Here is a 15,465-nt window from a genome sequence, read left to right as displayed (position 1 = left end):
TTTGTACGTCATATACTAATATTTGATAAAAAAACATTGACTCTATTTGGAATAGTTACTTTTCAGTTAAAACTGTTGTTAGTTATTTAATTTCACCAAGCTGTGATTGCGAACAATCAGTGGAGCTGGATAGAAGACATAAGTCTTTGTTTCACTATGAGTAAATAATCAATAAAATTTGTGTCGTGAAATAGAATAGGTTCTTTATGTGCTGTCGTTGACTTCATGAAGGACGTGAATCTTTTGGGAAGCTTTTGTTCAATATCTGAGTGAAAGAACTCAAATAAGTAGCAGTCTTGTGTGTAAAACATTGCCATGTTGATGGTTGCCCTTACCTTGAATTTATAGCCAACATATGAGTGAAAGAACTCAAATAAGTAGCAGTCTTGTGTGTAAAACATTGTCATGGTCATGATTACCCTTACCTTGAAATTAGCCCACAGAAAAAAGTGAAAATCAAAGATGTTAGTCACGTAGCCTTTTGTTGCTGTGGAACACTTTATTTGTTTTTCCTCTATGTCATTTATTTGCTTTCTTCAGAATCTTTGCTTACTTTAGCTTATGGTAAAATAACATGTCGTTAGGACTAGAATATCAGTTTTCAAATTTGTTACTTTGTACTTTCTCCCTGAAAAGTTCAATTAACGATAGATTTTGGATATATTGTTTTGATTAGTTTTGGAAGAAAATTATTAGTATTGTTTCATACATGTAATGTCGCATACTCATGTTGCTATCAGGGAACCGTTTAATTTGAACTTAATATTATAATCATCTCTTATTCTTCATCCCATTCTGTGAGTATATTCTGACATGTTGATTTGGAATTGTCTTTTTGAACAAGTTGTACCTTCCTGGTATCATGTTCTAAAATGGAACCAGAAAAAAGCAAAGTAGATTTTGAGAACTATGGAGCTATATGAAGATGAAACTTCTGTACCAGTTATCACTTGTAAGAAGATATTGTATTCGGCTTGTTAACTTCGTTATGATGTTTAGAAAGAGTATTCTGATATAATTCAGCCCCCCCTGCCTTTACTAATTCTGTCAGATTTTTCTTTAGCAAGTAATTTAAGCAGATCTATCTTTTATCAACTTGGTTTGTTCGTATGTCAAACATTGACTCTCTTTGGACTAGTTACTTTTGAGTTAAATTGTTGTTAGTTAATTACTTTAACCAAGAAGTAACTGGGAACAATCAGTGGAGCTGGATAGAAGGAGAAAATGAATCTTGGTTTCACTGTGAATAAATAATCAATAAATTTTGTGTCATGAAACAGAATAGGTTCTTTATATGCTGTCTTTGACTTCATCATGAAGGACGTGAATCTTTTGGGAAGCTTTCTCACAGAAGCATATATGAGTGAAAGAACTCAAAGAAGTAGCAGTCTTGTGTGTAAGTGTGTTACATGTGGTTTTCTCACAGTAGCATATATAACTGTGGATTAATCACGTAGCCCTCTTAATTTTTGAAAATTTACATCTTTTCTGAAGCGTTGAATCTCTCCTGTCCGTCTTTTTAAGGGTTTTGAACTATCGATCTAAACAAACTAGTTCTTTTTTGTTCCTTTTGGCTATTGGAAAAATATGCATACAGATTCGTTGTTAGTGTGAGAGACTCAGCTGATCTAAATTTAGAAAGTCCGAAACCTACTGTATAACTGATCACTTATACGGCTTCAAAGTTAGGTCTGACATCAACTCATCACACAGTCTCATACTATGACATGCAAAGAGAATATCCAAGAGTATGTTGTTTTGAGAGATAGAAAATTAATGGATGAATATGGTTAATTTTTCACCAAGGGTGTATTATTTTTTGGGAAATGGAGAACTCCTGGATGAATACAATGCATACTTCAACTTCAGCTTCAGCACGAAATACAAGTGCAAATTTGGCAATTGCTTTGAAGATCTCTATGCCCATATGGCAAGCATGGACATCATCCCTGCACCTAGGAAAAGTGCAAGATATGTCATCAGCTGAAGCTTTGTATTTGTCTGTAGCTTTGGGTTATTGAAATCTTTTGCTAGAAGGTCCACCAGGGACATGTAGATTAAAATCCCTGCCGAGGCTGAGTTGAAGACTCCCTCAATAATGAAGGCAGTAGAGCTATGCACATTATAGCTAGACGATATCGCAATCCCTAGCACGATGCCCACGGGTGCGGTCAGGGAGAAAAACGTTGCCATGATGATGGTTGCCCTTACCTTGAAATTAGCCTGCGGAAAAAGTTAAAATCAAAGATGTTATTAGCCACTTAGCCTTTTGTTGCTATGGACCACTTTATAAAGTTGGTTCTTTATCCTCTATCATTTTTTTGCTTTATTCAGAATCTTTGCTTACTTTAGCTTATGTCTTTAGGACTGGAATATCAGTTCTCAAACTAGTTACTTCCTATTTTCTCCCTGAAAAGTTCAATTATCAATAGCTGTTGTATATTATATGTGTTGATTATTTTTAGAGGAAAATTCTCAGTCTGTGTTCATTTGATCTAAACTTAATATTATAATTATCCTTTTTTTCCTCCCCTTCTGTGAGTGTATATATATATATATCCTGACATGTTGATTTATAATTGTCTTTTTACCTTGGTGGTATCATATTAAAAAATGGAGGCAGGAAAACAAGTTAGATTCTTGTCGGTGCAAGCAGGTACCTGTACAATGCAACCACCCAAGCCTATGCCTTCAAAGAATTGATGGAAGCTGAGGGCACCGACCAGAGGCTTGATGGTGGATGGCCTCACAGATGCTCCTAATGACACACCAATTATCACTGAATGCACCAAGATTCCCAGCTCTAGAACCTGCATGATGTTAAACTTAGGATTATTTAACACGGGACTGGTTGGTTCTCCAAAATATCTACCAACTTGGCAAACAGTGTGCGGAGGAACTGGATTCTTTATTTGAAAAGGAAAAGTTTGTCCTAAGGGAGTAAACCGCGAACTGCCAGACCTTTCGAATAGGTATTGATCTCCTCATTCCCATCCCTGTTTATTTATGTTTCTTTATGAAAAGGTTTTGATCAAGATGCTAAATTGACCATGGAGAATTATTTAGTCTGCCACTATGCCTTATGGTTCTGCTCTGAAATTGTTCTGTGTAGATATTAGTTTGGTCAGATGAGATATTTTGGAACATTATGTGCTGATGTAGTTCGCCTTTCCACTACGTCATCTTTATTCATGTTCATGAAAAGTTAATATATTTGAGTATATTTATAAAGTTACTTTTTTTCATGTTCCCATCGTTTTAAGATTCACTATTTTTCTGGTATACGGGAAGTTATGGAACTAACCTCCAATTACTGTTGCCAGGAAGTCCTATGTGCTTTGGAGTGGCTGCTCTTACTTACCTGAGATACCACCCTGTGCCGGATTGTGTCAGCTATGGCAGCCTCCTCCGGTGAGCTGACAACAATTGCGTCACCATGTGAATGGCCATGCGCGTGCACATGTGGATGATCGGCCCTCCCTTCCTCATCTCCGGGTATGTCGATGTTGTCAAGTGGGCGTGCCTTGCTGAAGTGAGACCGGCGGTAGTACCCAGCAGCCAGCGAGTCTATCACCATTGTGGCCATGGCTGCAGACATGGCCACAAGTCCCGCAAAAGGGAAGCCGTTCCTGTCCCCGCCACCTTTGTAGATGCACGGGGAGGTGAGCCCGTCAAACGCCGCCGGCAGGATGTGCACCATGCCAGTGGCAAGGATGACGCCAGCGGCGAACGCCTTGACCGCGAAGAAGATGTCGCCGTCGGGGCGCAGCGCGGCCATGGAGCGTCCGAGCACCGGCACCAGCACGCCAGCCGCCCCGGCGGTGAGGATGGACGCGATGGCGACCAGCTTCAGCTTCGTCGCGCCCTGCTTGTCCGCCCCGTCCGTGGCGGTCGTGCACTCGAACCCGCCGCTGGCCGCCGCGGCCTGGTGCACAAACAGGAGGAGCCATGGGAGAAGCGCCTGCAAGGTATGATTGGTGGCGCCCATGGTGGTGACTCTGCTGAATTGCTGACTATGTGTGCCTGAATGCGATGTCTACTGCAGGGAGATAGAGCAAGAGCCAACGCTGGGCACTTTAATATAGGAGGCGTCGGGGTGAGGAGGGCTGCTGTCCTTTGTCCAGGTGGGGTCTGGTGCTCCCGGGGCTGCACATCATATGTGCCATGTGTCACTAACCTCGGTGCAAAGTGTCGTTGATGCTGGATGCTCAAATGACATGGTATCCGGAGACTGGATTCTCTGCACTTTCGAGAGATTTTTCCATCCCGGATTGAAACTTGTTTCCATCCATGGCCACCTAACCTGAATTTCTTTGTCCGGTGATGGCTGCGGGCGTCGTTGATCGGGGATGGAGGAAACCGGATGACACCTGGTAGTGCTGTCAAGGAAGGTTTGTTTGGCCGATGGCGGCTGAGGGTTTTAATAAATCAGGAGGAGGCGTTGTGCTTTCTGGTCGTTTTAGTGCAGTGTTGACACAATGTCGTCATCGGTCAGATTAGGCTTTTTCAGGAGTCTTATTGCTGGTGTCTTCGGTGGTGCAGGTTCGGCGAGATTGACCCATTGGAGACGCTTTGAGCGGCCGGCTGGAAGTAAAAGGGGATGGAGGGAGGGAGGGAGCTGTCAAGTTGGCTGGGGGACTGTATTCGTGACGCATACGAATGGAACCGAATCGGACGGCGGAGATCGCACGGCGCCCATCCCTGGCCAGTGGAAGTGCCGGCGATGGGACGAGCCGGAGCTCCCTGTACGAAGGGACCAAAATGCACGGTCGTTGGGCGCCTTTAACCGCCGTTTGTCTTGGGTCACGATCATGAGGAGGTGAGATAGTTCCACTGACCCTGGCACGCAGCCAAGCTGTTCTCTCCCCCTCCTCCCGATCCGAAGTTGATAGGGAGGAATCTTTGTGCTGTAGGTGCACACCAAACGTGAGCCATCGAGCAGTAGCAGGAAAACTGAGGGGGAAAAGAAAGGGAGAGCTAGGCGACGGTGCGCCAGCAACCCTGGACCAACAGGGACGCTGTAGCTAGTGCGTCAGCCATCACCCTGTCATCGTGCGGAACAAGATGCACAGATGCATGTACCTGCCCTCAGCTTTAGGCCTATCCTACTCCGGCCACAGTTTACCAATTCACTGAACCGTCCCGTCCTTCTCTGGAGATCGGTCGGAGACGGCTATGGAGTGGTCTCGGGACTATGTGGACCGATGGGATCGATCACGGGAAGCATTCCACCCATGTGTATACATGGATGATTTGCAACAGTAGCGCCCACGGCCTGAGGGCAACTCAGCGCACGACCCGTGGCAAACGGACACGACCATCCGCTTGCGGTCGTCGGTGCGCCCAAACAGCCCGCTGCGTCCTAAACTGTTTGTTTATTCGGACTTCAAATTTAACACACAAAAGACAAATAATCATTGCAAATAATATAAAAACATTAAAACGTCCACGGTAGCCAAGTTCATCACATTAATATAAACAAAAACTTTCTTGCAAAAAAATATAAACAAAAACTTAAAAAACATTTAAAAGAAACTAGATAAGGGTTGTTCCGCCGATGCCGTCATCGTCTTCCGTAGCTGCCGTCCTACTTGTTTGTCGTTGTTGTCGCCGGTGAGGTTGACGTATGGAGGTGGGCTGGCGGCTCCTGCCAAGCCGAAGGTATCTGCTGTGGCGGCTGCGGTGGGGCTTGCACCACCTCTTCACATGGCGAGGAAGGTGTCCACATCCAGGATTGCCTGACCAAGGCCGGATTCCATCCCGTCGGTTCCTCCTCCCTCGGTGCCTCAGCCCGGACGTCCTCCATGGCCTCCTCCTTGACGTAGGTGTCGAGCTCTGGGAACGCGGCGTAGCTGGCCGTTGACAGGACCATCATCTCCTCAAGGCCCTGCCATTGGCGCTCGTATGGGTGTGGAGGGTGTCCTCCATCACCTGCCTCATGAGGTCCTCCTCATCCTTAGTTGTCATTGACGCAGGTGGTGGCGGGGACAAAGACGTCGATGGCGTAGGGGTCAGGTCACGAACCAGCCTGCGCCCGCGGCGGTTAGAGCGCGCCCGCGGTGGGCTCGGAGGACGGCCAACAAAGTAAGATTGCCGGTGGATGTCGTGCTCGTCACGGAGCCATGTATCATAGTGTCGAGTTAATGGCGTACTTCCGGTCGTCGATGAGGTCCGGCGGCAAACGGGCGCGGCGTTGATTGATCTCCTCCCGGCGAGCACAGCCGCTCACCGGGACCGGGGGAATGAGCACTCGATCTACGGAGAGGTGACAGTTGTTGGGGGTGTGCACATTGCTCCATGACAGCGGTGTGCACGTCTCCTAGTACCTCTTGCTGATCTCTGCCTTGACATACGGCTGCTGATGAGGTAGGGCGTCCTCTGGCGAGATATGAAATGCGGGCGGTGGAGTGCTGGAGCGGCGACGGCGGCCGGACGACGACCCGGCCTCGTGGCCATGCCTGTCTTGACATGTCCGGAGTGCTGGAGTTGGTTGAGTGTAACCCCTAAAAAATGGAATTGGTTGAGTGTAGACCCGGACATGCAAAGCTTTCCGGTGTCCTTTTGCCTTGCATGCATGTACACATCAGTCCTGAAAACCATGGGGCCTCCAATGGCGCGGCGCGTTCGTGGAAAACAAAAGCAATCAGAGCCGATAGGATCTCTCTTTCCTAAGAATACGAATCTCTCTACAGGCCGGTCCTGTTTCGAGCGGCGAAAGGGGAGCGGAGAAGGCGACGCGACACAGACGAGCACGCATCGATCGACAGCTGCAGAAGCACCACGCACGCACGCACGCACGCATGCGGCGGAGTGGAGCTGTGGATCGGTCGAGGAGCCAATAATGCTCGCAGAGATCGTGCTGGGATGCATCATGCATGATTGTTGTTGTTGGTAAGCCTGACTTGCTGGCCCCACGACTGCTCCTGCTCACATGAAGCAGATTCTTCTTTTTAATGGTGGCATGTAGCAGATTCACGAGCCAAAAGAAAGTGCAATAAGCAACTTCTCGTGTGTGCATTCCTCGAAAAATAAAATTGATTGTCAGGAATCCCACGGGATAACTGAGGGTCTGAGGCAGCGCATGTAGTGGGGGGCGTCTTTGTCTCGGGAGCAACTGGGTAAGGACAGCGAACGGCGCGCGCTCGCTTCTCGCCCCCCTCGGCAACACGTGGCGGCCAGCCACCTACCTCCCACCGCCCAAATTAACTGCGCACGCGCGGGCGACCCATCTGTTAGCCTCCCAGCTGCGTAGGACCTTGTTCTTTTTAATGTGGAAGCCATGGACCGGTCAGTCCACACTTTCACTTCTAGCTACGCCTGCCTTTCTGAAACCCGGCCAAACCCTAGCCACCGGCCGCCGGATCTCCAACTCATCTCCTTCACCTCGACCTCACCGTCGGCCATGGGGTGGCATTGGATCGACGGGCGCAAGGGGAAGCACGACCACAAGCTCGGGTCCTCTTCCAGCCATCGTGGCTGCTCCATCCCTCCACCCCCTCCGCCTCCTTCGCCGTTCACCATCGCACCACCGACCGCCAACCCTCGCAACTGGCTGTATGTGAAGGCCGACCTCTGCAAGCGGTACTGGGAGACGGGGACGCCGCTATTATGGAGCGACGTCCACCTCCCCAACTATAGATGATGAGTTGTGATATGACTACGATGATGATGAGGAGGAGGCCATACTACTTGTCATGTGCTAGAAGGATGATGAGTTATTATATATATATGACTACGGATGATGACTTGTTATATCATTGGGTGGGAAAAACACAAATTAGATTAATTAGATGGATCCAACTGAGCAAAGCTGAATTAGTAGGACGATATGATGTCGGGAAGACACACAAGTGTCGAATGAAGGCATTTTCATTCGATGCTTGTGTACCTTTCCAACATCTTCATTTCATTGCTACTGTATTAAAATTATATGATGGTGTATAAATACAATATAAATACAAAGAAATGAAATACGCACTAATTAATAGTAATGGCGCGGGGCAAAAACATGCGCTACTGCTATTTAGTAGTAGCGCGGGTCCAATCCCACGCTACTGCTAGGGTCAGCCCCGCACTACTGCTAAAAGTTAGCTGTAGTGCTCTAGCAGTAGCGTGGAACCCCGTGCTACTATTAGGATTTTCTCCAGTAGTGTAAGAATGATTATGCATAAGATGGACCAACTTATATGTCTTAAGATGTACTAGTATAAGAAGACTTTAAAGGAAAAAGATGTGGTATAATAGTGAGTACAATAAGGTGATTTAAGGGGGTGAGGCGGTTCGGCTCCTGGTAGCACATGCTCCCGTGTGAACAATATCCGAAAAAAAATAGTAAATGCTTTCAAAAAATTCTGAAATATTTTATAGATATTCGTGTTAGTGTCGCAAGTATGTTTGACAATTTTTGTGCGAAACAGAGTAGCAGTGTTTCGTCGGTAAAAAAACAAATTTGGGGTAACATTTGGTGTTCAATTTTCTTTTCACATGCCAAAATGCTTGACATTTTTGCCTAAAAATTCAATTTTTTTGACATTTCACAAATAATTTTCGCGTGCAGGAGCACGTGCACCCGGGAGCCAAATTGGATTTCCGGATATGAGCATACTATAAGAATTTTAAAATAATATTGTTGCTGAATTGAAGGTGAAAGAAGAGAAGCGGGTTGTAAATTAGTAGAGGCTTTTAGCAAATTATGAGAGAAGAAGGTGGATCTATTAAAGAGGAATGAGATTGAGAGGGAGACAGAGAAGTAAAAGTGAATCCTCATCCTCATTGATGATGGGTTACACATATATATAGCCCCCGAAGGGTTGTCTTCGAAGGGACACGAGGCAACTGCCTCCTTTAGAAAAAGTAGGGATTAATAGGATTAATTAAATCCTAACACTCCCCCTAATCCATGCTTGTCAGTGTAAGTATCATCATCTTGAGAAGCTCCTCCAAAAACACTGTGGGAAAAATATGAGGAGATAGGTGTTCCATATGTTGCTAAAACTCCTTCAAATCCAGTGGGAAAAATAAGGAGAAAATAATGCAACATATAATGGTTATTGTCTCTTTTAACTCAACACGAGAAAACCCATAGAGTTTAGAGGACAATAAATAGGTCGTATATACTTTCCTAAAAACCCCGGTGGAGAAAACAGAAAGTATGACATCTGATCTCATGTTGATATTACCTCATTAAAAACCTTTATGAGAACCTGTAAATTAAACTCATGAAGGGAAAAAGAGTATAATATGATGCATTGAACAGGAACAATTCAGGAAGATACAACCCTAATTCTTGCAAAAATTCGAAGCCGTCACATACTAAAACATAGAAGTTGGTAGAGACCCGCTGAACAAATCAGTTGCATGATTTGACTTGCAAGATATGCAATATAGTGATGTTGCTTATTATGTAACCTGTTTGCATCCGGGAAACACAAGAAACATTATCGTTGAGATAATGGTTGGTGAATGTAGCCATGAGGTATGATCTGAAGACTCTTCATGAGAGGGCTACCACACCTAGTAGAAACACTAAACTTGTCTATGATCTGATAGTAGGGATCTGATCGATGTATCCAATGATATTGGTGTTCAGATTTCTCCGAAAACTGAAAAACCAGGACAAGATGTTTCATGCCTTGGAGATATCGAAAGATATTCTTGAGTACCAACCAATTGTGTTTGGTGGATCCAATGGCATTATGGAACGTTGAGTCCCAATATCTCATTTCCATCATCTCTTGGTCTAATAGATCTTTCTCTACATCTAGAGAATGAACTACCATGAGAGTTGTGGATAGATAAGATTTGTTCACAATGAATTTCTCCAATATATTTTAGATATAGACAACATACACTAGTGCAGAACTGGGCAATAGCACCGGTTCGTAAGGCCCTTTAGTGTCGGTTCGGTAACCGGCACTAAAGTGTGGGCACTAAAGGCCCCCCCCTTTAGTACCGGTTCAGCATGAACCGGTGCTAAAGGGCAACCACGTGGCACGAGCCAGCTCCGTGGGCGTGTAGGACATTAGTACCGGTTGGTAACACCAACCCGTACTAAATTTTTGGGTGTGTTTTGGTTTTATTTTTATTTTTACTTTAATTTTGTGTTTTCAATTTAATTTAGTGATTATTTTACATTATAATGAGTTGTTAAATTATTAGGTGAATGTACCACAGATTAGTTTGACTGGATGCATGTGGATCCTAGCTAAGTCATCAAGTATATGTCATATCCATATTATATATACTTGATCACCTAATTAAGTGATCGAGGTAATATGGATATGACATATACTTGATCACTTAGCTAGAATCCATCAAGTTGAAACTAATCTACGGTTTCTTTCATAAATGATATAATAACTCATCATCATCATATTAATATAAAAACTCTTGCATCATATATATCATCACCAACAACACTAGTTTAAAAAAGAAACATTCACTTGTACCAGAAGCAAAGATATCATCGCGTTCAACATGGTAATGATATTATAAGCGTTCATAACACCACAAAAGCAAATCACTCTTTGAGATAAAGTTTAGGACGAAGAACACGGACATGAGATGATAACTACTAAGAGCATGAACTAGCTAATTAATCACTCTTGCTGCTCTCTCACAGGTAAAATAGCATAGAACATGTATAGCTTTGCTGATTCATCATATTAGAGCATGCAGATGAACCTGTCTCCTAATTGTGGGTTGCGCTTCTGATTGCTGCCCCCTAGTACTTCTCTGCGATCGTTCACAATTTTGCTCCAGTCTTTTACTATTAAGCATTCCTCGCTATTAGAAATCCTGAATGCACTAAAGTGCATTGTAGGATATCTTGGCCGTAAGCTAACAATATTCATGGTACCTTTAGTCTCGATCCAATCAGGCACAACATTCATCGGGAGTCCCTGTTGAAGAATATCGTATACTAACATACTTAGCAATGAAGTTTAGCTTAAAAAAATAATGTAGGCAAAAGATGCACCGAGGAGAAATAGTAGAAATCTTACCATCTTTCTTAAATATATGTGACCATAGTTCAGTACGAACACTATTGGTCACACGTTTTGAGTACTAACATTTCTAAGTGAAGGAATTTTTTTTTGTCTTGACAGCATCAAGATCCTCAAGCCATGAAACATAATGACTTGTCTCCTCGCAGTTTAGTTCAGCCCCGGGACAGTGGACGGTCCTGTCTACCAAGCGCCGGACATGTTTGCTTGATTGGAAATAAGATGTCAATATAAATTGAGATTTATTAATTATTCAACTGGTTCATATAATCTCATTATCGAACACATAAATATGGTTGAGAAACTCACATAATGGTAGAATTGGAGGCGTCTACACATCGACCCAGATGTCTATATTACCTTCAATATCATCTTCCGGACGAATATCAAAGGTGATAACCATATCAGGCTCAAATGCATAAGCCTTGCATAGTGCTTGCCAAGTTTTGCATTCAAAATAGGTGTATGTGTCTGCATTGTATAATTCGACGTTGAAGGTATAACCATGCTGGGTCTTCAAGTAAACTCTTTTTACCTCCATAGTTTCGTTAGGACTGAAACCTATCTTATCCAAGACAAAAATTCTTGCATGGCAGGGGATACGCTAGTAGAACAGTGAAAAATTAAAATTAAAAGTTGAAGCAATGAAGCATAAGTCATGCTTAATTACGAAAAAAGACTTGTCGTTGTGACTTACTGTATCCACTTCGAAGTTCTCATCCAGCTTGATGCTGAAGCGTCTATCATCAACTAGAAAATTTCTGCCGCACAGGCCGCGCTGGTCTTCGCAGTATTCACACATAATGAAATTGTGTTCGTCATCAGACGACATTCATATGTTCATAGGTGAAACATTAAACACTTATTAGTTCTATTAATTCAACTAATTCTGTTAAATCAACTAGTTCAACTAATTAATTGAACTAATTCAACTAAGCACTTACGAAAAATATACCTAAATAAAGTAGCTCAACTAATTCAACTAACTAGTTCAACTAATTAATTCAACTAATTCAACTAAACTAGTTATATTAATTTTCTTACTAAAAATAAGGTAGATAGTTTTATATAATAAAATGTTAATTAGATAATCAAATCTCATATAACTAAATTAAATATATATCTAACATATAATTTATATCTAATTCATCTAACATTTGACATTAATATCTAACATATGTTCATATATAGGTGAAACATTAAACACTTACTAGTTCTATTAATTCAACTAAATAAACTAGTTCTATTAATTCAACTAAGCATTTACTAAAAATAAACTAGTTCTATTAATTTCTTACTAAAATAAAGTAGGTAGTTCTATATAGTAATATTTTGATTAGATCATCAAATCTCATATAACTAAATTTTCTTACTAAAAATAACTAGTTCTATTAATTCAACTAATTCAACTAAGAAGTTACTAAAAATAAACTAAAATTTATAACTAAAAAACTAAAAAACAATATGTGTGTGTGGACATGGCGGCCGGGGCAGGATCTCATCGGCGAGGCGAGGCGACGGGGGCGGCGACGGGGACGGCTACGAGCGGCGCCGACGGGGATGGTGACGACGGGGATGGCGACGACGGGGATGGGGACGGGGCGGCGACAACAGGGACGGGGACGGGCCGGGCGGGGACGACGAGACGACGGGCGGGGCGCGGCGAAGGGGACGGGGACGGCCGGGGTGGCGACGACGGGGGCGGGGACGGGGACGGGGCGGCGACGGGGACAGCGACGGGGGCGGCGGGCGACGGGACAGAGGAGAAGAAGCAGATGAGAAACTGAATTTTTTGAAGTGCCATATATATAGGAGGGGCCTTTAGTACCGGTTGGAGCCACCAACCGGTACTAAAGGCTAACTTTCGCCAGGCCAAGAGGCGGGAAACGGCCCCTTTAGTACCGGTTCGTGCCACGAACCGGTACTAAAGGCTCAATCATTAGTATCGTTTGGAGCCACAAACCGGTACTAAAGGTTATGCGCTGCCACCCGTGGTGCACAAAGTTTAGTCCCACCTCGCTGGGCGATGGGCAGCCGCACTGGTTTATAAACCCATCCGCGGCTGCTCCTTCGAACTCCTCTATATAGCAGGCTTCTGGGCCTAACTATGGCGCGCTGCCCTGTGAGCCTGCCGGACCTTCTGGGCCTGAATTTGCATGCCCTAGGTCTGGCAGGCCCACTAGGCAGCGCCCCAGCAATTTTTTTTATAGTTTTTTTCTTTTCTGCATTATTTATTTTTGAGTAATTTTTTTATATAGTTTTTTCTTTTTTCTTTATTTTTTCTTCTATTTATTTCTGAGTAGTTTTTTCTTTTCTGCTATATATATTTTCTTCTATTTATTTCTGAGTAGTTTTTTATATAGTTTTTTTCTTTTCTGCTATAGTTTTTTTCTTTTCTGCTTTATTTATTTATATATTTTTTCTTTTCTACTTTATTTTTTCTTCTATTTATTTTTGAGTAGTTTTTTTTCTTTTCTGCTATATTTATTTTGTTCTATTTATTTCTGGAAATTGACGATGTCGCTTTGAATGCTGCATACCGAACGCAAAAGAAGTCCGGAGTTCAAATAAGTTTAAAAAACATTGAAGTGCCCATGTAACAGATGAGTTCTCGTCCGAAACCGTGATACTCCGAAAGAGATTGTCCAGTTTGTACACGAAGTGCGTTCAGTTTTTGCTGTGACCCTCTCTACTCTTTCGCACATGCTATGCGGGTGAAATGATGATACCATGCCAAGTTTCAACATTTTCACAGTTCATTTTGTAGTGATTTTCAATTTCACGGTTATTTAGCTCTCTAAACAATTAGGTAAATGACTGAAAAACAGCAAATGTAGTCAGAACATGTTGGAAATTGATGACGTCGCTTTGAATGCTGCATACTGAACGCAAAAGAAGTCCGGAGTTCAAATAAGTTTAAAAAACATTGAAGTGCCCATGTAACAGATGAGTTCTCGTCCGAAACCCTGATACTCCGAAAGAGATTGTCCAGTTTGTACACGAAGTGCATCCAGCTTTTGTCGTGACCCTCTCTACTCTTTCGCACATGCTATGCGGGTGAAATGATGATACCATTGTTGGAAATATGCCCTAGAGGCAATAATAAATTGGTTATTATTATATTTCCTTGTTCATGATAATCGTTTATTATCCATGCTAGAATTGTATTGATAGGAAACTCAGATACATGTGTGGATACATAGACAACAACATGTCCCTAGTAAGCCTCTAGTTGACTAGCTCGTTGATCAATAGATGCTTACGGTTTCCTGACCATGGACATTGGATGTCGTTGATAACGGGATCACATCATTAGGAGAATGATGTGATGGACAAGACCCAATCCTAAGCCTAGCACAAAGATCGTGTAGTTCGTATGCTAAAGCTTTTCTAATGTCAAGTGTCATTTCCTTAGACCATGAGATTGTGCAACTCTCGGATACCGTAGGAGTGCTTTGGGTGTGCCAAACGTCACAACGTAACTGGGTGGCTATAAAGGTACACTACAGCTATCTCCGAAAGTGTCTGTTGGGTTGGCACGAATCGAGACTGGGATTTGTCACTCCGTGTAACGGAGAGGTATCTCTGGGCCCACTCGGTAGGACATCATCATAATGTGCACAATGTGACCAAGGAGTTGATCACGGGATGATGTGTTACGGAACGAGTAAAGAGACTTGCCGGTAACGAGATTGAACAAGGTATCGGGATACCGACGATCGAATCTCGGGCAAGTATCGTACCGCTAGACAAAGGGAATTGTATACGGGATTGATTGAATCCTTGACATCGTGGTTCATCTGATGAGACCATCGTGGAACATGTGGGAGCCAACATGGGTATCCAGATCCCGCTGTTGGTTATTGACCGGAGAGTTGTCTCGGTCATGTTTGCATGGTTCCCGAACCCGTAGGGTCTACACACTTAAGGTTCGATGACGCTAGGGTTATAGGGAATAGATATATGTGGTTACCGAATATTGTTCGGAGTCCCGGATGAGATCTCGGACGTCACGAGGAGTTGCGGAATGGTCCGGAGGTAAAGATTTATATATGGGAAGTCCTGTTTTGGTCGCCGGAAAAGTTTCGGGTTTTATCGGTAATGTAGCGGGACCACCGGGAGGGTCCCGGTGGTCCACCAAGTGGGGCCACCAGCCCCAGAGGGCTGCATGGGCCAAGTGTGGGAGGGGACCAGCCCCAGGTGGGCTGGTGCGCCCCCCACCAGGGCCCAAGGCGAAGAGAGAAGGGAAAAGGGGAAAACCCTAGGCTCAGATGGGCCTAAGGCCCACCTAGTGGTGCGCCCCCCTCTCTCCCCCCTTGGCCGCCCCCTAGATGGGATCTAGGGCTGGCCAACACCCCTAGGGGTGGAAACCTGGGTGGGGGCGCAGCCCCTCCCTTTCCCCTATATGTAGTGGGGGTTTTGGGCTGCCAGAAACACGAGAACATCTCCTTCTTGGCGC

At 44.0% G+C, this 15,465-nt stretch overlaps 1 protein-coding gene and 1 long non-coding RNA gene across 2 annotated transcripts; one reads left to right on the top strand and one right to left on the bottom strand.

The window, feature by feature from the left end:
- Positions 1-1,651: 1,651 nt before the first annotated feature.
- Positions 1,652-4,057, bottom strand: LOC606346 (zinc transporter 3). The gene is made up of 3 exons (XM_044602796.1): positions 3,362-4,057; positions 2,661-2,810; positions 1,652-2,223 (listed from the first exon to the last, which is right to left on the bottom strand). Exons 1-3 carry the CDS (start codon positions 3,986-3,988, stop codon positions 1,918-1,920), a joined length of 1,083 nt encoding a protein of 360 aa, XP_044458731.1. The 5' UTR covers positions 3,989-4,057; the 3' UTR covers positions 1,652-1,917.
- A 109-nt stretch (positions 4,058-4,166) lies between these two features.
- On the top strand, positions 4,167-5,356 carry LOC123190199 (uncharacterized). The gene is made up of 3 exons (XR_006496211.1): positions 4,167-4,391; positions 4,543-4,819; positions 4,914-5,356. It is a non-coding gene; the product is annotated as an uncharacterized lncRNA (long non-coding RNA).
- Positions 5,357-15,465: the final 10,109 nt, after the last annotated feature.

Source organism: Triticum aestivum, chromosome 2A (genome assembly GCF_018294505.1).
Source record: "Triticum aestivum cultivar Chinese Spring chromosome 2A, IWGSC CS RefSeq v2.1, whole genome shotgun sequence".
In the NCBI taxonomy this organism is placed as follows: Eukaryota; Viridiplantae; Streptophyta; class Magnoliopsida; order Poales; family Poaceae; genus Triticum; species Triticum aestivum.
Note: the sequence above shows the minus strand (reverse complement) of the source record. Positions and strands in the feature narration are given on the sequence as shown.